The sequence below is a fragment of the Halichoerus grypus genome, chromosome 10 (genome assembly GCF_964656455.1).
Source record: "Halichoerus grypus chromosome 10, mHalGry1.hap1.1, whole genome shotgun sequence".
NCBI lineage: Eukaryota > Metazoa > Chordata > Mammalia > Carnivora > Phocidae > Halichoerus > Halichoerus grypus.
In genome coordinates this window covers 76,497,885-76,518,094 of record NC_135721.1, presented here as the reverse complement: position 1 = coordinate 76,518,094, position 20,210 = coordinate 76,497,885, and the positions used below count along the sequence as shown (strand labels likewise).

Sequence of the window (20,210 nt, the reverse complement as noted above, 5' to 3'; positions counted from 1 at the left end):
ACATAGACAATGTTATACTTTTTGCTTTAGCCACCAAGCATAATTTGGCAATCTTGTGTTTACCCTATTTTTGTTCTTTCAGTTCTTTCTTCCTTCCTGATGTTCCAAGATTCCTTGTTTTATCCTTTCCATTTCCAGAACTTCCTTTTAGCCATTTTTTTTTTAGGGTAGGTTTGCTGATGAAAATTTCCATTGGTTTTCCTTTGAGAATGTCTTGATTTGATAGTTTTGCCAGATGCGGAACTTGTGGTTGATAGTTCTTTTTTTTTTTTTCAGTACTTGAAAAATGTCATGCCATTTCTTTCTGGCTGCCATGATTTCTGAGGAGAAATCTGCAGTTATTCAAGTTATTATTATTTTTTTCCAGTAGATAATGTGTCATTTCTCTCTGGCTGCTGTCAGAATTTTTTCTTTGTCTCTAGTTTTCTGAAGTTCATTTATGTTGTTTCTTGGCATAGGTTTCTTTGGGTTTATCTTTTTTGTTATTTTCTCAGCTTCTTACATCCTTATGTGTGTTTACATCTTCTGCCAAATTTGGGAAATTCTGGCCATTATTTTTCTAATACTTTTCCCAGCCCACTCTCTTTGTTTTTTCTTTCTGGGATCCTGTTGACAGGAATGTTAGATCTTAGATCTTTTGTTATAGTTTCAAGGGTCCTGAGACTGTTAAAAAATTTTTTTCTCGTCTGTTTTCTCTTTGTTGTTCAGATTGGGCAATTTTGGTTGTCTTTCTCAAGATTCACTGACACTTTCTTCTTTCTTCTTCATTCTGCTATTCAGTCCATACATTAATTTTTTTAAGTTTCAGTTATGGTATTTTCTGTTGTAAAATTTTCATTTGTTTCTATAACTTCTGTCCTCTATTTCTTTGCATAGGGTTTCTTTTTTTTTTCTTTTCAGTTTTTTAATTTGCCTGTTGAAACATTTTTATGATGGCTGCTTTAAAAACTTTATCAGATAATTCCAACATCTGTGTCATCTTGGTGTTGGCATTTACTGATTGTCTTTTCTCTTTCAGGTTGAGATTTTCCTGATTCTTAGTATGATGGGTGATTTTCAGCTATCTAGGGCATTTTGGGTATTATGTTATGAGACTCTGGGTCTTGTTTAAGTTGTCTGTCTTAGCTGGCCTTTTCCCTCCCTCCCTCCCTCCCTTTCTTCCTTCCTTCCAAAGATTTTATTCATTTGAGAGAGAACATGGGAGAGGGGCAGAGGAAGAGACACAAGCAGACTCCCCACTGAGCAGGGAGCCTCATGTGGGGCTCGATCCCAGGACCCCGAGATCATGACCTGAGCCGAAGTCAGATGCTTAACGACTGAGCCACCCAGGCACCCCTTAGCTGATCTTTTCTGACACCATTTTTGGATTTGGAGGGGAAGGTGGAGTGCCACCTTATTACTGCCTGGTGAGGTAGAAGTCCATCCTCCTTATTTGGCCTCTGTTGTTACCCATTGGGAAGGGGCTCCTCCTTCCTGTTGTGCAGAGGTGGGAGATTGGTTCCCTCTTAGGCCTCTGATGACACTAACTTTGGCTGGCAGAGGGGAAGTACCCTGTTACTGTTTTCTGTGTGGCCTCTACTGATAATGCATTTGGGGAGCACATTACTGCTGAAGGATAATGTAAGTAATCCTCACTCTTCACACAGTCTTCCTTTTTTTTTTTTTTAAACTTATTTATTTATTCTAGAGAGAAAGAGATCATGAGGGGCAGAGGGAGAGAGAATCTGAAGCAGACTCCATGCTGAGTGTGGAGGCTGTTGTGGGGCTCGATCTCATGAGCTCGAGATCATGACCTGAGCTGAAACCAAGAGTTGGATGCTCAACTGGCTGCACGACCCAGACGCCCCACACAGTCTTTTCTGATATCACCCGTGTGTGTGTGTGTGTGTGTGTGTGTGTGTGTGTGTGTGTGTGTGTGTGTCCTTGTTACAGTTGGACATGGGTGGAGGTCTAGACTCCGTGGTTGGCTTTCACCAGTGGGGTGGAGATGGATCATGGTTGTTTTCATGGTGTTTGGTCAGAAATATAGTGTATATTGTTTAAAAGTTTTCCCTCTTGCTAGGTTGCTCCATCCTTAGTCCTTTGTCTGGAGAGAGCAAGTTTTTCTTGGGGTGTTTTTATATGCTCCTGGGGTGCTTGGGGTGTTTCCAAGACACTGGCTTCTCCAGTACTCAATCTGGAATATATGAAGCAAAAAGAAGAGACTCGGAGAACTCACTGTTGTGTTGTTCCTTGGGTCCCACTGTCCCTTCTATCTGCCTTCTTCTCTCTACCTTTGAGTCTTCTTTGTATTCGTAATATGTAATGTCTAGGGTTTTTATTATAGTTAGTGGGAAGGCTAGGGGGATCTCTGTTTTGATCTGTAATTGGAGTTTAGAGTGGTATTACCTGTCTCTCCACATTCATTTTCTGATTTATTGAGTAATTGTGAAATGTTTTCCTGTCAATTTCCTTTTTTTTTTTTTTTTTTGGCCATTGTGGTTCCAAGAAGGAAAAATCCTAAATTCTCGATTGTTTTCAGTGAGACAAAAGACAACAAAATTAGTGTCTCCAGGCAAGTGGACTGCTTATGCCAATTGGAGAAAAAAGTCCTCAGTAATATAAAACAAACACAGCAGAGAAGGTGGGGATATTGCAGGGTGGATGGGGGGAGTGTGAATAATATGAAAGAAGAAAGAGGTGAGAGATGGGAAGTTTGTGGATGAAAATGAGAAGTCCAGAAAGAAACACAGAAGAATTTGAAAAGGGTTTTGCAGAAGAGTATTAGGAGAGAAAGGTGGCAAATAAGAAACAGGAGGAAAGTAAAGAGAGAGGGAAGAAGAAAGCATGAAATAGATCATAAAAGGAATAACCAGATCTAGTGAGGGAGATACAGAAAGAGGACATGATGTTTGTTGGTAGGGCTATCCGTAGTGTAGGACTGGCTAATGGTCAGTATTCTGCTTTTTAAATAAAGATGATTCTAATGTAGAAAGTAATGCTCTGTCTTGAGAGATTCTTCATGAGGAAAATACATACCATTATATCTTTTAGGATACAATTTTTCCTTTGGGGACAAAGCACTTCTTTGGAAAACGTCTGCTAATAATTTTAAATACTCAAGGAAAAGAGTTCATAACTGATAATTTTTACTCCAAGCTCCTTATAGCTTGATGAATTTTTAAAAGTCAGGTTTAATAAAATCATTGTTGGTATATTTTGAAAGTAAAGAATGGTTATAAACATATGGCTAAGTATAGTCTAGTAAGCATTATCCTAAGTTATGCAACTTACTGTTTTTTTCATCTCATTTCACTATTGATAATGGATTTTGGGACTTTAGGATAATTGCTAAAAAGAGATTTCCCTGTCCTCAGAGAAATCAAGGAAAATTATTTGCAGCTATTTAGATTAAGAAAATATTTCTAGAGTCTGTTGTAACAGGTATATGCAGCATCATTTGATTATCTTAAGGGATTGTGCTTTATAAATAAAGGTCAGTGGATAGATTTTAACTTATTAAACCTCTACATGAAAGTCAGTTTTGAATGACATTGTTAATGATTATATTACTTAGGGGACAACTTGAAAATAGTGATTTTATTCCAGAAAACTTCTCAACCATAACTTGTCTGGTATTCATTCACTGGTTAGGATTCTGTTTTGTAAGCATAGTGAAAACATTCTGTGAGGGAACAAAGAAATTTTACTCATTGTTTTAATTTAAATAAAGTATATGATTCTGTGTATCTATGAGCCCCATTTTCCCTTTTGAGTTTAGAAGGGTGCAGGTCTTTTTCTAATCCTTGCTTGTATGGTGAATCCTGAGTGGAATACTCCAGAAACAGGGAATGATTTTGGTAATTCTACATAATTTTTAAGAGGACCTTGGAAATAGGTGTCCACTGGATATCTTGAAATCCCTCTGTGCCCCAGGTGTAATCTTGAGGATTATGTCCTGAACATTCTGTCCCTGGATCCCTTAACATGTAAGCCAGAGAGAGGAGAAGCAGCTAGTTGATAGCAGAGCAGAACTACATAAATTTCTAGGCTGCTTGAGTCTAGACCTACTTTGAGGACAGTATTGGTTTATATCAGTTGCTGCTAAGCAGATGTCTTAGCATCACCTTGGAGCTTGTTTGAAATTTTTTTTAAGAGGGGTGGGGCGGGGCAGAGGGAGAAAGAGAATCTTACGCAGGCTCCACACCCAGCACGGAGCCCGGCATGGGGCTCGATATCACAATCCTGAGATCATGACCTGAGCCAAAATTAAGAGTCAGACACTTAACCAACCAAGCCACCCAGGTGCCCCGCTTGTTTAAAATTCTTAAGTACCACGTCATACCCACTGAATCAAAATCTCTGGAGGTGGGGTCCAGAATTTTGTTTTCACAATCTCTTCCAGGTGGTTCTTACGCACGGGAATGTTAGAGAATGAGATACCTCATCTTGTTTGTAACTTTTAGCTATATCCATTCTAATTAGAATTGTCTGTTCAAATTCCATTCAACCTAAGTCATTTGGAGTCCTGCTCACTTGCCTTTTGGCTTTTCTAGACTAGTTCTTCTAAATCCTTTCTGAATCCAGTTCTTTTGTTTTTTAAGAGATTTTTATTTTTTATTTTTTTATTTTTTAAAGATTTTATTTATTTGACAGAGAGAGACACAGCAAGAGAGGGGAACACAGCAAGGGGAGTGGGGGAGGGGGAAGCAGGCTTCCCGCAGAGCAGGGAGCCCAATGCGGGGCTCGATCCCAGGACCCTGGGATCATGACCTGAGCCGAAGGCAGACACTTAACGACTGAGCCACCCAGGTGCCCCTATATTTTAAAATGTTTTAATAAATAGAATAACCATTAGTTTCTATTATACTTTATTCAGATTCAGAGCTCTAGAGTTTTTGCTTAACATCATTAATCTTACAGCTGTATTTGTTTCTCCCATACTTAAAAACCCAGTTTTCAATGACCCCCAACAAAATTACTCATTTGATTTATTTATTTTTTTAAAGATTTTATTTATTTATTTGACAGAGAGAGACAGCGAGAGAGGGAACACAAGCAGGGGGAGTGGGAGAGGGAGAAGCAGGCTTCCCGCTGAGCAGGGCACCTGATGCAGGGCTCGATCCCAGGACCCTGGGATCATGACCTGAGCCGAAGGCAGACGCTTAACAGCTGAGCCACCTAGGCACCCCTACTTTTTAAGAGATTTTTAAATGAGAACCTGCCCATAATTTCATCTGGGCCTTCTATTTTAAAAAACGGTTGTCTAAGAATGATGAATGTGGAGTGAAATGTTTTTCAAAGGCAATGATTTCCTGAAAAGTAAAGCTTGTTAAATTGTGGAATCTATTTCTAAGGGAGCTCCTCACTCGTGTATATACACATATATATATGTTTTTTTAAACATTTGTGTGAAATAGTTCATTGTAGTACTAAAGGACAGAGGGATGAACCAGATTATTTATCAACATTCTTCCTGGTGCCAGAATTTTATTGTTTAATATATTTTAAAATTAAATTTAAAAGTGGGTTTAATTTTTGGTAATTTTAATTTTAACATAAAAAGCCAGTTTTTAATGTTAGCTCATAGGATTCCATAGTATCCCCACATCTTGCTAATAAAGAGGTACTATTTGAAAAGTGAAGGTTTTTGCTCTGTTTTTATGTATTACATATTGGGTATTAGTTTTTAGTACCTTTTTGTTTGTGTTAATTTTTCATCTATATTGTTCACACATTTTTAAATTGTTGAGTCCAAAGCTGTTATTTTTAAATTGTTGAACCACATGAAATTGACATTTTTGTTGATCAAATATCAGCAATTTCATCTGGTTCAACCTAATAAGTCTTTGAGGACCTATTGGTACACTTTTCCGTGGAAAACTGGCTTGATTATTTGCTTTGAGGGAAATAAAGTGGTTTCTTTGGAAATTTTGTATGTTTTAGAGTCTTAGGTTCATGCAGCATGATTTGTACTTTCATTGTCTCATCTGGATATATAATTTTCTGCAATTAAAAAAAGTTAGATTCGGTCTACAATAAAAAAAACAAACAAAACTAGGCATTTCCCAGTAAGATGATAGTATAAGAGTTCCCACACGGTTTCCTGCCAATCCCCCAACAGAAACTGATTGAAATGATTAAAGAAAAGCAAAAATAAGAATTGTGTTACTAGTGTTGAGAACAGAGAATTGTCAAACATGTGATCACTAATTTGAAGGAATTTTTTTTGTCTATTATGCTAAAGTTTGAACTTCTGGGATGACATATCACTCTCCTCAAGGGAGCAGTGTAATACTATGGGAAATATAGGTAGAGAAAATTCTAGAAGTCACTAGTGAGCCTGTGTTTGGGTAGATGACAGAGGATGGACTGCACTCTTAGGAGGGCTGTGGGGAGATTATATGTAACTCTTTTCTGTTAGCAGAGCCAACAGCGTTCTGTGGTATTCCTAGCAGGTCTAGCTGAGGGCTTTACCACACATACTCTTTTTCATTGACGTGGCTTTCTAGATGGAGTATGGACTTGCTCTGATGTCATGGAGAGAACCCTTTTAATATGGAAAGATGGAGTTAGAAACCAAGGATGGCTGTGAGAGATGGGAAATGACCCATTTGGGGCCCTTTCATAGCTGTGGGCTTTGGGCTAACAGCAACACTAGCATCTGGGCTGAAAGAAAATACTTAGGACTTTATCCAGCACTCTGTGGGCCCAAGAGATCTTTTCAGAAGCCTGGCCAGGTCACCTCAAAGCAGAGCAGTGTTCTGGAATTAGGGGTGGGGACATTTCTCTGCTGGTACTGGTTACTCTCCCTACTTGGTGAAACTGGACTCTGAGAAGTGGTTTCAAAAAGTACCAAGAGGAGGGGGGAAAGATGGCGGAGGAGTAGGGGACCCTATTTCAACTGGTCCCCGGAATTGAGCTGGATATCTACCAGACCACTCTGAGCACCCATGAAACCAGCCTGAGATGTAAGAAGATCTGGATCTCTACAAACAGAATATCGCAGGTGGTTGGTTTTGAGGTACGAAGAGGAGAGCCGTGATTCTGCGGGCAGACATCAGAGGATAAACGGAGGCGGGAGGGTGCCTGGCCGTGGGAATCCTACACCGCCGGTGAGTGACAGCCTTGCGCGCTGCAGGCGGGGCACAGACTCGCAGACCGGTAGCGTCCGGAAAGGACTTTAGGGCAGCCACCGGGGTGGAAAACCAGACCGGAGGGGTCGCGCGCACGCGAACTGCAGCCCCCTGGACAGAAACCCGGAGCGACGGGCGCGCGCACGCGAACTGCAGCCTCCGAGACGGAAACCTGGTGCGCCGGGGTCCCCGCCGGTGAACTGCAACCTCCGGGGTGGAAACCCCCAGCGGCAGAGTCGCGCGCACGCGAACTGGGAGCGGCTGGTGGTTTTAGAAGCACAAAGGGCAGAGACGTGCCCCCACCTGGAGGCAGGACCGGGAGTGCTACGGAGGGGCGCACAACCCAGGCCGCTGCAGTTTATAGCAGCAGGGACAGAAACTGAGACGGTGTAGCCTGGAGAGCTCACTGAAGAACAGACTGAGGTCTCTCTGCTCTGAGGCAGAGGGTTGGAAATGGTCTCTTCTCTCTGACTCGCGGAAGAGACGCGGAAAGGCGCCAGAGAACAAAAGCCCCGAAGACTGATTCCCACTGAGCCCATCCCCCGCCACAGGGGGGCAGGGCAACTCCGCCCAAACAGGGTTGCCTGAGTAACAGCGCGGCAGGCCCCTCCCGCAGAAGACAGGCTGGGAAAACAAGAGGCCAGCAACCCTAAGGTCCCAAGAAAACAGGTGCATCTTGCTTGGGTTCTGGTCAATAATTTGGACTCTATACATTCCCTCAACCACCCATCAACAGAATGACTAGGAGGAGGAGCCCCCAAAACAGAAAAGACTCAGAGATTATGACTTATGCTGCAGATTTACAAATGGATGCAGATATAACCAAGATGTCGGAGATGGAATTCAGGCTAGCAATTGTGAAGACAATGGCTAGAATGGAGAAATCAATTAATGGCAACACAGAGTCTCTAAGGGCAGAAATAAAAGGTGAATTGGCAGAACTTAAAAATGCTATCAGTGAGACCCAATCCAATCTAGATAATCTAACAGCTAGGGTAAGTGAGGCAGCAGAACGAATAAGCGATCTGGAAGACAGTATAATAGATAAAAAGGGAAAAGAGGAGGCCAGGGAAAAACAACTCAGAATCCATGAAAACAGAATCAGAGAAATAAGTGACACCATGAGGCGTTCCAATGTCAGAATCATTGGAAACCCGGAGGGAGTGGAGAGAGAGAGAGGGCTAGAAGATGTATTTGAGCAAATCATAGCTGAGAACTTCCCTACTCTGGGGAATGAAACAAACATTCGAATCCTAGAGGCAGAGAGGACCCCTCCTAAGATCAAGGAAAACAGGCCAATGCCCCGGCATGTAATAGTAAAACTTGCAAATCTTAGAACCAAGGAAACCATCTTAAGGGCAGTTAGGGGGAAGAGATTCCTTACGTACAGAGGGAGGAACATCAGAATAACGTCAGACCTATCCACAGAGACCTGGCAAGCCAGAAAAGCCTGGCAAGACATATTCAGGGTACTAAATGAGAAGAACATGCAGCCAAGAATACTTTATCCGGCAAGGCTTTCATTTAGAATGGATGGAGAGATGCAGAGCTTCCACGACCGGCAGAAGTTGAAAGAATATGTGACCACTAAGCCGGCCCTGCAAGAAATATTAAGGGGGTTCTATAAAAGGAGAAAGACCCCAAGAGTGATCTACAACAGAAATTTACAGGGACAATCTATAAAAACAACGTCTTCACAGGCAACATGATGACAATTAATTCATATCTTTCAATGATCACTCTCAACGTGAATGGCCTAAACGCTCCCATAAAACAGCACAGGGTTGCAGATTGGATAAAAAGACAGGACCCATCCATATGCTGTCTACAAGAGACTCATTTTGAACCTAAAGATACATCCAGACTGAAAGTGAAGGGATGGAGAGCTATCTTCCATGCCAGCGGACCTCAAAAGAAAGCTGGGGTAGCAATTCTTATATCAGACAAATTAGATTTTAAACTAAAGTCTGTAATAAGAGACACAGAAGGACACTATATCATTCTTAAAGGGTCTATCCAACAAGAAGATCTAACAATTGTAAATATCTATGCCCCCAACATGGGAGCAGCCATCTACATAAGCCAACTGTTAACCAAAATAAAGAGTCATATTGATAACAATATGTTAATTGTAGGAGACCTCAATACTCCACTCTCAGCAATGGACAGATCATCTAAGCAGAGAATCAACAAGGAAACAAGAGCTTTGAATGATACATTGGACCAGATGGACCTCATAGATATTTACAGAACATTCCACCCTAAAACAACAGAATACTCATACTTCTCGAGCGCACATGGAACTTTCTCCAGAATAGACCATATACTGGGTCACAAATCAGGTCTCAACCGATACCAAAAGATTCAGATTATTCCCTGCATATTCTCAGACCACAATGCTCTAAAACTGGAACTCAATCACAAGAAAAAATTTGGCAGAAATTCAAACACTTGGAAGCTAAAGACCACTCTGCTCAAGAATGTTTGGGTCAACCAAGAAATCAAAGAAGAACTTAAACAGTTCATGGAAATCAATGAGAACGAAAACACATCAGTCCAAAACCTATGGGATACTGCAAAGGCAGTCCTAAGGGGGAAATACATAGCCATCCAAGCCTCACTCAAAAAAGTAGAAAAATCCCGAATTCACCAACTAACTCTACACCTTAAAGAACTAGAGAAAAAGCAACAAACGACGCCTAAGCCATGCATTAGAAGAGAAATAATTAAAATTAGAGCAGAAATCAATGAATTAGAAACCAGAAACACAGTAGATCAGATCAGTGAAACTAGAAGTTGGTTCTTTGAAAGAATTAATAAGATTGATAAACCACTGGCCAGACTTATCCAAAAGAAGAGAGAAAGGACCCAAATTAATAAAATTATGAATGAAAGGAGAGAGATCACGACCAACACCAAAGAAATAGAAACAATTATTAGAAATTATTATCAACAACTATATGCCAATAAACTGAGCATTCTGGATGAAATGGAGGCCTTCCTGGAAACCTATAAGCTGCCAAGACTGAAACAGGAAGAAATTGACAACCTGAATAGGCCAATAACCAGTAACGAGATTGAAGCAGTGATCAAAAACCTCCAAAAAAACAAGAGTCCAGGGCCTGATGGATTCCCTGGGGAATTCTACCAAACATTCAAAGAAGAAATAATACTTATTCTACTGAAGCTGTTTCAAAAAATAGAAACAGAAGGAAAACTTCCAAACTCATTCTATGAGGCCAGCATTACCTTAATCCCCAAACCAGGCAAAGACCCCATCAAAAAGGAGAATTTCAGACCGATATCCCTGATGAATATGGATTCCAAAATCCTCCACAAAATCCTAGCTAATAGGATCCAACAATACATTAAAAGGATCATCCACCATGACCAAGTGGGATTTATATCCGGGATGCAAGGGTGGTTCAACATTCGCAAATCAATCAATGTGATAGAACACATTAATAAGAGGAGGGAGAAGGACCATATGGTCCTCTCAATTGATGCAGAAAAAGCATTTGACAAAATACAACATCCTTTCCTGTTTAAAACTCTCCAGAGGGGGCGCCTGGGTGGCTCAGTCGTTAAGCGTCTGCCTTCGGCTCAGGTCATGATCCCGGGGTCCTGGGATCGAGCCCCGCATCGGGCTCCCTGCTCGGCGGGAAGCCTGCTTCTCCCTCTCCCACTCCCCCTGCTTGTGTTCCCTCTCTTGCTGTGTCTCTCTCTCTCTGTCAAATAAATAAATAAAATCTTTAAAAACAAAAAAAAAAAAAAAAAAAAAAAAAACTCTCCAGAGTATAGGGATAGAGGGAACATTCCTCAAGCTCATAAAATCCATCTATGAAAAACCCACAGCAAATATCATCCTCAATGGGGAAAAGCTGAGAGCCTTTCCCTTAAGATCAGGAACACGTCAAGGGTGCCCACTCTCACCACTGTTGTTCAACATAGTACTAGAAGTCCTAGCAACAGCAATCAGACAACAAAAAGAAATAAAAGGTATTCAAATTGGCAAAGAAGAAGTCAAACTCTCTCTTTTCGCAGACGACATGATACTTTATGTGGAAAACCCAAAAGACTGCACCCCCAAATTACTAGAACTCATCCAGCAATTCAGTAATGTGGCAGGATACAAAATCAATGCACAGAAATCAGTTGCTTTCTTATACACTAACAACGCAACTGTTGAAAGAGAAATTAAAGAAACGATTCCATTTACAATAGCACCAAAAACCATAAGATACCTCAGAATAAACCTAACCAAAGAGGTAAAGGATCTATAGGAACTACAAAACACTCAAAGAAATTGAAGAAGACACAAAAAGATGGAAAAATATTCCATGCTCATGGATCGGAAGAATAAACATTGCTAAAATGTCTATGCTACCCAGAGCAATCTATACCTTCAATGCCATCCCGATCAAAATTCCAATGACATTTTTCAAAGTGCTGGAACAAACAATCCTAAAATTTGTATGGAATCAGAAAAGACCCCAAATCGCCAAGGATATGTTGAAAAAGAAAAACAAAGCTGGGGGCATCACGTTGCCCGATTTCAAGCTATATTACAAAGCTGTGATCACCAAGACAGCATGGTACTGGCACAAAAACAGACATACAGACCAATGGAACAGAATAGAGAACCCAGATATGGACCCTCAACTCTATGGTCAAATAATCTTTGACAAAGCAGGAAAAAACATGCAATGGAAAAAAGTCTCTTCAATAAATGGTGCTGGGAAAATTGGACAGCCACTTGCAGAAGAATGAAACTCAACCATTCTCTAACACCATTCACAAAGATAAACTCGAAGTGGATGAAAGACCTCAATGTGAGACAGGAATCCATCAAAATCCTAGAGGAGAACATAGGCAGTAACCTCTCTGACATCGGCCACAGCAACTTCTTTCAAGACACATCTCCAAAAGCTAGTGAAACAAAAGCAAAAATGAACTTTTGGGACTTCATCAAGATAAAAAGCTTCTGCATGGCAAAGGAAACAGTCAACAAAACAAAGAGGCAACCCACAGAATGGGAGAAGATATTTGCAAATGACACTACAGATAAAGGGCTGGTATCCAAAATCTATAAAGAACTTCTCAAACTCAACACCCAAAAAACAAATAATCAAGTCAAAAAGTGGGCAGAAGAGATGAACAGACACTTCTCTGAAGAAGACATACAAATGGCTAACAGACACATGAAAAAATGTTCATCGTCATTAGCCATCAGGGAAATCCAAATCAAAACCACACTGAGATACCACCTTACACCAGTTAGAATGGCCAAAATGGACAGGGAAAGAAACAACAAATGTTGGAGAGGTTATGGAGAAAGGGGAACCCTCTTACAATGTTGGTGGGAATGCAAGTTGGTACAGCCACTTTGGAAAACAGCGTGGAGGTTCCTCAAAAATTTAAAACTAGAGCTACCCTATGACCCAGCAATTGCACTCCTGGGTATTTACCCCAAAGACACAGATGTAGTGAAAAGAAGGGCCATATGCACCCCAATGTTCATAGCAGCAATGTCCGCAATAGCCAAACTGTGGAAAGAGCCGAGATGCCCTTCAACAGATGAATGGATAAAGAAGATGTGGTCCATGTATACAATGGAATATGACTCAGCCATCAGAAAAGATGAATACCCAACTTTTACATCAACATGGATGGGACTGGAGGAGATTATGCTAAGTGAAATAAGTCAAGCAGAGAAAGTCAATTATCATATGGTTTCACTTATTTGTGGAACATAAGGAATAACATGGAGGACATTAGGAGAAGGAAGGGAAAAATGGGCGGGGGAAATTGGAGGGAGAGATGAACCATGAGAGACTATGGACCTGAGAAACAAACAGGGTTTTAGAGGGGAGGGGGGAGGGGGGATTGGTTAGCCTGGTGATGGGTATTAAGGAGGGCACGTACTGCAGGGAGCACTGGGTGTTGTACGAAAACAATGGATCATGGATCACTACATCAAAAACTAATGATGTATGGTGACTAACAACATAATAATAATAAAAAAAAAAAAAGTACCAAGAAAATGCACAGAAGGACAGACTGCCCTCATGTCCATTCCTGCCTTCCCAATCAAGAGCTGCTAAAAGACCTAACCTGTATGCCATCCAGTCCTCCAGCTTACTTTTTTAAAAAGTTGCAAAGGAAGAAGAGTCACAAGGACAGTACAAAATGACTTTTCGATACATTTCACCTGTTGTGACTGTTTTGCCTCTATAATCTTTCTATTTGTAGATAATTTGTTTCTTTTTGAACTTTTTGGGTATAAATTATGGAAATCATGCCTTTTTACCCCTAACTAATTGAATGTTTATTTCCTAGGAACAAGAAATTCTGCTAAAGTACTTCAGTATGAGTATCAAATTTAGGAAATTTAACATTGGCATAATATCTAGTCTGTAGCCCATATTGTTATTTTTTTTCCCAGTAATGTTCTTTGTAGCGTTGAGTTTTTCTGGTCCAGGTTTCAGCCCAGGACTATGCTTTGCATTGAGTTGTCATGGCTCCTTCAGTCTCTTCATCTGTGGCAGTTCCTCACAAGCCTTTGTCTTCAATGACCATGACTTTTTTTTATAGTACAAGCTTTTTGTTTTGTACCTTGTCTCTCAGTTTGGATGCGTCTGATGTTTCCTTGAGATTAGATTTAGATTAGGCATTTTTGGCAGGAATGCCACACAAATGAGACGTGTCCTCTGTGCCTCACATCAGGAGGCATGTCATGTCTGTTTTCTGGTTGCTGATGTGAACTCTGATCACTAAAGGAAGATATCTGCCAGGTTTCTCCATGGTAAAATTAGCATATTTTTTCCTTTGTAAGTTAATGAGTACTTTGTAGGGAGATACTCTGAAGTGACATACATACCCCGTTCCTCAGCACGCTTTGACCTGTTAGTCTTAGCATCTATTTTTGATTCTTGCCTGAATCAGTAAGTGCTGTGATAGCTGCAAAATGGTGATTTTTTTCCCCAACATTCATTATTCCTTCTACATTTATTATTTGGCACTCTGCTATAAGAAACCCATCACCCTCATCTGTTACTATCAATATTTGTTTTGTACTTAAATGTGTCCCTAATTTGGTCGGGAGCCCCTTAGGTACCTTGCTGTGCCCTCTTGACAAGTCCTGTGGTATTTGTTTTTGTTTTTGTTTTTTTTTTAATAGCGTTTTCTTACTTTACACCAGATTGTTTGAGGTTCATCTTAAACTTATTCTCCAGAGAGTTCTAAATCTCTTTTGGGTGGATGGTGTCAAGAAACCACAGTCTCGGGGCACCTGGGTGGCTCAGTCGTTGAGCGTCTGCCTTTGGTTCAGGTCATGATCCCAGGGTCCTGGGATCAAGCCCCGCATCGGGCTCCCTGCTCGGTGGGAAGCCTGCTTCTCCCTCTCCCACTCCCCCTGCTTGTGTTCCTTCTCTAGCTGTGTCTCTTTCTGTCAAATAAATAAATAAAATATTAAAAAAAAAAGAAAAGAAAAGAAACCACAGTCTCAGCACTGCGTGAGTATTCAGGAGAGGATTTTAACTTGCTCACGTAAAGAGGGAAGAACTGAAGGGACCGCTCACTCGTGCTGATTGTGGACGCAGCCTGCTTGGTGTAATTGGCTCTTGTTCACACTGTTTTAATTTCTGTAGCCTTCTAGTGTGTTCTGATCTCAGAGCAAGTTCCCCTTCATTATTTGTTTTTTGTTTTTTTTTTCCTCTTTAAACACATTCTCTCCTCTGGGTGAATTTTAGAATCACATGTAAAAAGTCATATTCCAAAAAAGTTTCATTATTTTTTTTGAAAGGTATTGAATTGAATTTATTATTTAACTTAGGGTAGAATTTATCTTTTTTTTTTACAAATTTGCGTCTTCTCACTTAGGATTAAGAGGTGACTTCATTTACTCTTAATATAGGGGTCAGTAAGGGGTTTGTAGTTTTAATCGCATGAATCTTGAGTATCTCTTGTTGTAATTGTTACAGTTTTTGTTAGACTATGCTTGTTTATAGTTTTGTGTTTGTGAATAGTATCTTTTTGACATTTATTTAATGAGTTTATGCGTATGGACAAGTGCCTGAACTATGAATGCATACCAATGAATTTTATTGGACCACCACCCAGGTCCGTCATTAGGACCTTGCTGGCACCTCAGAGCTCCCTGGTATGCCTAACCTAATCACATGCTGCTTTCTCCTTCCTTCCCTCCTACAGCCAGCAAGTGAAGGCAGAATACAGCTGCTTACATGGCTGTCCTTGTTCAATAGAGGGAAGAGTGACAGTTGAGCAGGACAGACTTTTTTTTCCCTGCCACAAAATTCTGAAGAGATGTTTACTGTGTGGGCTTTTGTGTAAGGGACAAGGAACAACATAAATGCCTGTTTTTAAGACTAGCTTTATGAAACATGCAGATTTATTTTTTGTAAGTCTGTTTCTTATTGAGTCTATCCTTGAATAAAGCAGAGTTGATAATATTAGATAAAAAGTAGTCTTTCTAAAGTGTGTTTTGTTTAGATGTCAAAATAGTAGCCTTGGATTATCCAGCTTGATACAGAAGTTGAACACCATTGTTTGGGTTTCTCTTAGTTTAATGAGGTTGTGGAAATTACTCCTATTCCCATAGCCTCAGCTGTCTTTCAGCATTGCTGATCGAGATGAATGAATGCTTTTTCTTCCACCATCTCTTAGATTTTGATGTCAGGTTCTGTCCTTAGGCCTCTTCTCACTCTGCACTTTGTCTCTCTGAGCTGTCTGATGCTGTGGTTTCAATGCCTACATTTATCCTCATAAAATCCACTTTTATTTCCTAGACCAGGTTTTCCTGACTTGTGATTCTCTCAAATTAAAACAGATGTCTTTTAACTGGGGTCATCCCACTTTTTTTTTTTTTTTTTTTTTTTTTTTTTTTACATCTGCCTGATAGGGTTTTTAGGAATCAGGAATTTGGCCAAAGTCTGGCCTAGGGAAATCTTTGCAGAATAGGAAGTACAGAGGAAATGGCCTATGGAAATAAATAATTATGCTATAAAAGAGGTAATTTAATATTAGATATATTACCATCAGTTTCAATACTTCATCTCTGTCTTCTTAATTCAAATAAGATCTTTATAATTGTTGGAACCTTTTGAGAAGTGATGTTAGTATTATGCTTGAAGTGTTAATCCTAAAAACTTTTGTCCTTTTCTCCCTATCTTTATATTTCTTAAGTGATAAGTAGAAAGTGCTTGCATTCTTACAAATATTAAGAGCAACAGATGAACATTAGGGGAAGGGAAGGAAAAATAAGATAAAAACAGAGAGGGAGACAAACCATAAGAGACTCTTAACTATAGGGAGCAAACTGAGGGTTGCTGGAGGGGAGGTGCGTGGGGGACTGGGTAACTGGGTGACAGGCATTAAGGAGGGCATGTGATGGAATGAGCACTGGGTGTTATATACAACTGATGAATCACTAAATTCTACCCCTGAAACTACTAAAACACTATATGTTTACTAACTTGAATTTAATTTAAAAGAAATTTAAAGAAAGTCTCAGGGAAAAAAAATAAATTGCTTTCTAACGCTAAAAAAGCAAAAAGGAGCATTACGTTAGTGGAGGCTTTGTTATATATAACTGGTTGGGGCTCTTTTTTATTTTCTGTTCTGTATCAATACATAAATGAATATCTTTTTCTGGAAAATGTGACTTTAAAATTTCTGATCTTACAGTTATGTTTTATGTTTTTTTTTTAAATATATTCAAAACTTTTGGTTTTGCTTCTAGAAAAACTGATTGCTTATCAACGAGAGTTTCTTGCCTTGAAAGAACGTCTTCGAATAGCTGAACATAGAATCTCTCAGCGCTCTTCTGAATTAAACGCCATTGTACAACAGTTCAAGCGTGTAGGAGCAGAAGCAAATGGAAGTAAGGATGCATTAAATAAATTTTCAGGTACAAATAATATGTTTAGTTTAAAAATTGTATTTTCAAGGGGTTATGTGAAGTAATTTGTTTGAAAGTCGTTTAAAGTAGCTTATCAGCCAGCATTTATTACTGTTTTCAGAGAGAAACATCACACAAAACTTTCCTATAATGGTAAATTATAAAACAATTTTAATTGTTAAATTTGATTTTAAGAGAGTAGTGTAATATTTTTTTTTTTTTAATATTTTATTTATTTGACAGAGAGAGACACAGCGAGAGAGGGAACACAAGCAGGGGGAGTGGGAGAGGGAGAAGCAGGCTTCCCGCTGAGCAGGGAGCCCGATGCGGGGCTCGATCCCAGGACCCTGGGATCATGACCTGAGCCGAAGGCAGACGCTTAACGACTGAGCCACCCAGGCGCCCCAAGAGAGTAGTGTAATATTGATTTAGATTTCAGTTGGATAAATTTCCCCAATAGCAAAAAGCCACATCTTTTATTTTTTTATTATTATTATAATTTTTATTTATTAGAGAGAGAGTGAGAGAGGGAACACAAGCAGGGGGAGTGGGAGAGGGAGAAGCAGGCTCCCTGCCGAGCAGGGAGCCCCACATGGGACACTATCCCAGGACCCTGGGATCATGACCTGAGCCGAAGGCAGATGCTTAACGACTGAGCCACCCAGGCGCCCAAAGCCAGATCTTTTAAAAAGCATATTCCAAATGAGATTAAAAATTTAATTTTGTGTTTTTACATGTTTATGTTGTGACTTGTATGGACTTTAGACAGACTCTGGAGAACCTTTGAGCTATTTGAAGCAATTAGTACTCTTATCTCTGACTTATAAGAAAAAAATATGGTTTTATTACAGTGTGTACTTTTGGGGGTATCTGATCTGTTCCTTCTCTAAGAACTTGTGGTTAGAGTAAGATGAATGTCAATTATCCTCTCTGTTTCTGTGATTTTCTTAGTCTAATAATTAAATTAACATATGTATATAATCAGTTACCTCAAAATTTATGTAATCTTTCAAGATTAATATACTTTTTCATTTAGCAGCATCTTTTTCCATCCTTTATCATTCATTCCTCTTGTCTTAGATTCACTACCTGACCTTATTTTTAAATTTTCATGCTCCGTGTTTCCCCTCCTGATTGTGAAATGTGTGTTATGACACAGTAACATTTAAAATTATGGAATGGTATAGATAATAAAAAATAAACCACCCATAAGCCTGCTCTGCCAAGTGTTTTTTATTAACATTTTTTATTTCCTTCTAGTCTTTTTTCCATTTATGTTTTTCTTCAAAATTGTGATTGTGTCTTAGAGCCTCAATTTTACTTTTGAAATTAGGCTATTAGCATTTTACTGTGTCATTGAATATTCTTCAAAAATGCCATTTTCAATGGCCGTATGTCAGTTAACCATATACCATAATGTATTAAATATTTTTCTACTAGGCAAATAGGATATTTCTGTGTTGTTTTTTCTCCCCAGTTTATAACTCTGCGATGAACGTCTTTGTGTATAAATTGGTAGTCCTTATGTTATTTCGTTACATTATGACTTCCTTAAAAACAAGGATCTATGACTAACATTTCTAAACACATGACACAGTGGCTGGGACAAAATAGATAATCACTAAATATTTATTGAATGTATAAAAGTGAAGTTGCTAAAAGGGAAATTATTGACTAGTAAGGCAGACATGTTTTAGGGTTTTTGATGCTCTTCTGAATAGCTGAAACATATACCACATTATCACCAATATCTAATATTATTATTTAATCTTATGCTAAGTTGATAGGTTGAAATTGGTGTCTTGTAATTTATAATTGTTTCTTTACTTATGAGATTAAATGTTAATATAGCAGTCATTTGCATTTCTTTTGTGAATTTTTTGGTTCTCGTCATATTTTTAATGGAGTTTTCATGGAGTTTTGCATGAAATCTTCGAGGCTTTAAGTCCTTACTGCTAACTTCTGTATTTTAAAGGTTAAATTATAATATAGTTGGAACTTTAAAACAATATTGCCTACTAGATTGAGTTTTTATTTCATATTAAAGGATTCATTAACTCCTCTAAGGAAAATGGAAAAGCTATTTGAAAGTTAGGATCTGTACGGAGCATTCTCAAATTGTGCGGTTTAAATTATTGTACTTGTATTTTTTTGAAAAAAAAAAAAAATCTTCCATGTGAAAATTCAGTAAAATAGAATAGCATAAAGAAAGTGAAAGTTATTGGTGGTGAATGTGCTTATTATATTTTCATAAATGGGTAGCATGTTTAGAGTGTGTTCTGCAGGGCCTGAGTTCTGAACCTTTATAACGGCAAGTGATGAAAGCATTCCACCTTCTCAGGGTACTTCAGCTTCTTCAGAGTGCTGTCAACATTGGGACTCTGAGACTCGTTGCAGAAGTGTCCTTTTTCATTTTAAATGGAGATCTTATTCACCAAAGTATGAAATCGGGAAAGTTCTAGTTCTCATAAATTTTTACTGCTATATTTGTAAAATTAGCAACTTCTGTAAGTAAGGTGCTCCTGTGCATTAATTATGCTTTTCTGTTTTAGATAATACCCTAAAGCTATTAAAGGAGTTAACAAGCAAAAAATCTCTTCAAGTGCCAAGTATTTATTACCATTTGCCTCATTTATTGCAAAATGAAAGAAGCCTTCAGCCTGCTCTGCAGATTGGTAATGGAAGAACAGGAGGTATGTTTATTTTGTTTCTTACTGTGGTTGTACTGCTGGTCTTAATTGGATCTTGGAGTATAACATTGACCATTAGAAGCCTGTCAGGTCAAAGAAGAATAATTCCTTCTCTCTGCATAATAACTTAGGACTCATTTACGTTGAAAGGAGTTATCTATTTTTCTCCATAGATCAGAGTATAGAGCTGAAAACGGTCATGAGAAATCTGGTGTAAGCCCCATCTCTGGGCAGAAAAATGTTTAAACCTTTGTAATTTTTCTGTTTTAAAAATTTGAGATGACTTTTTTTTCTTGTGTCTTCTTTTAACGTTAGTAGTTCTCACAGTCTCATCAAGAGAGGTTTTCTTATGTTTGCCCCTGCTTTTTCTTAGAGAGCTGGAAGGCATATAATCACTTTCATTTAATCTTTCAGACAATAATAGAAATACTTTGGGTTGCTTTTTTTTCCTCATATAGTGAAAAGATAGTTTATTGCATATTTTTT

General features: G+C 39.0%; 1 protein-coding gene across 7 annotated transcripts in view; it reads left to right on the top strand.

The window, feature by feature from the left end:
• MGAT4A (alpha-1,3-mannosyl-glycoprotein 4-beta-N-acetylglucosaminyltransferase A) overlaps positions 1 to 20,210 on the top strand; it is a 126,321-nt gene that overhangs the window by 36,978 nt on the left and 69,133 nt on the right. For 5 of the 7 annotated variants that reach the window (XM_036110748.2, XM_078056647.1, XM_078056644.1 and 2 more), the window contains exons 3-4: positions 16,876 to 17,043; positions 19,587 to 19,727. In XM_036110748.2, the coding sequence (XP_035966641.1) occupies positions 16,876 to 17,043; positions 19,587 to 19,727 (309 nt within the window). The remainder of the gene's footprint in view (positions 1 to 16,875; positions 17,044 to 19,586; positions 19,728 to 20,210) is intronic. The other 2 variants (XM_036110749.2, XM_078056646.1) reach the window with 1 other exon arrangement.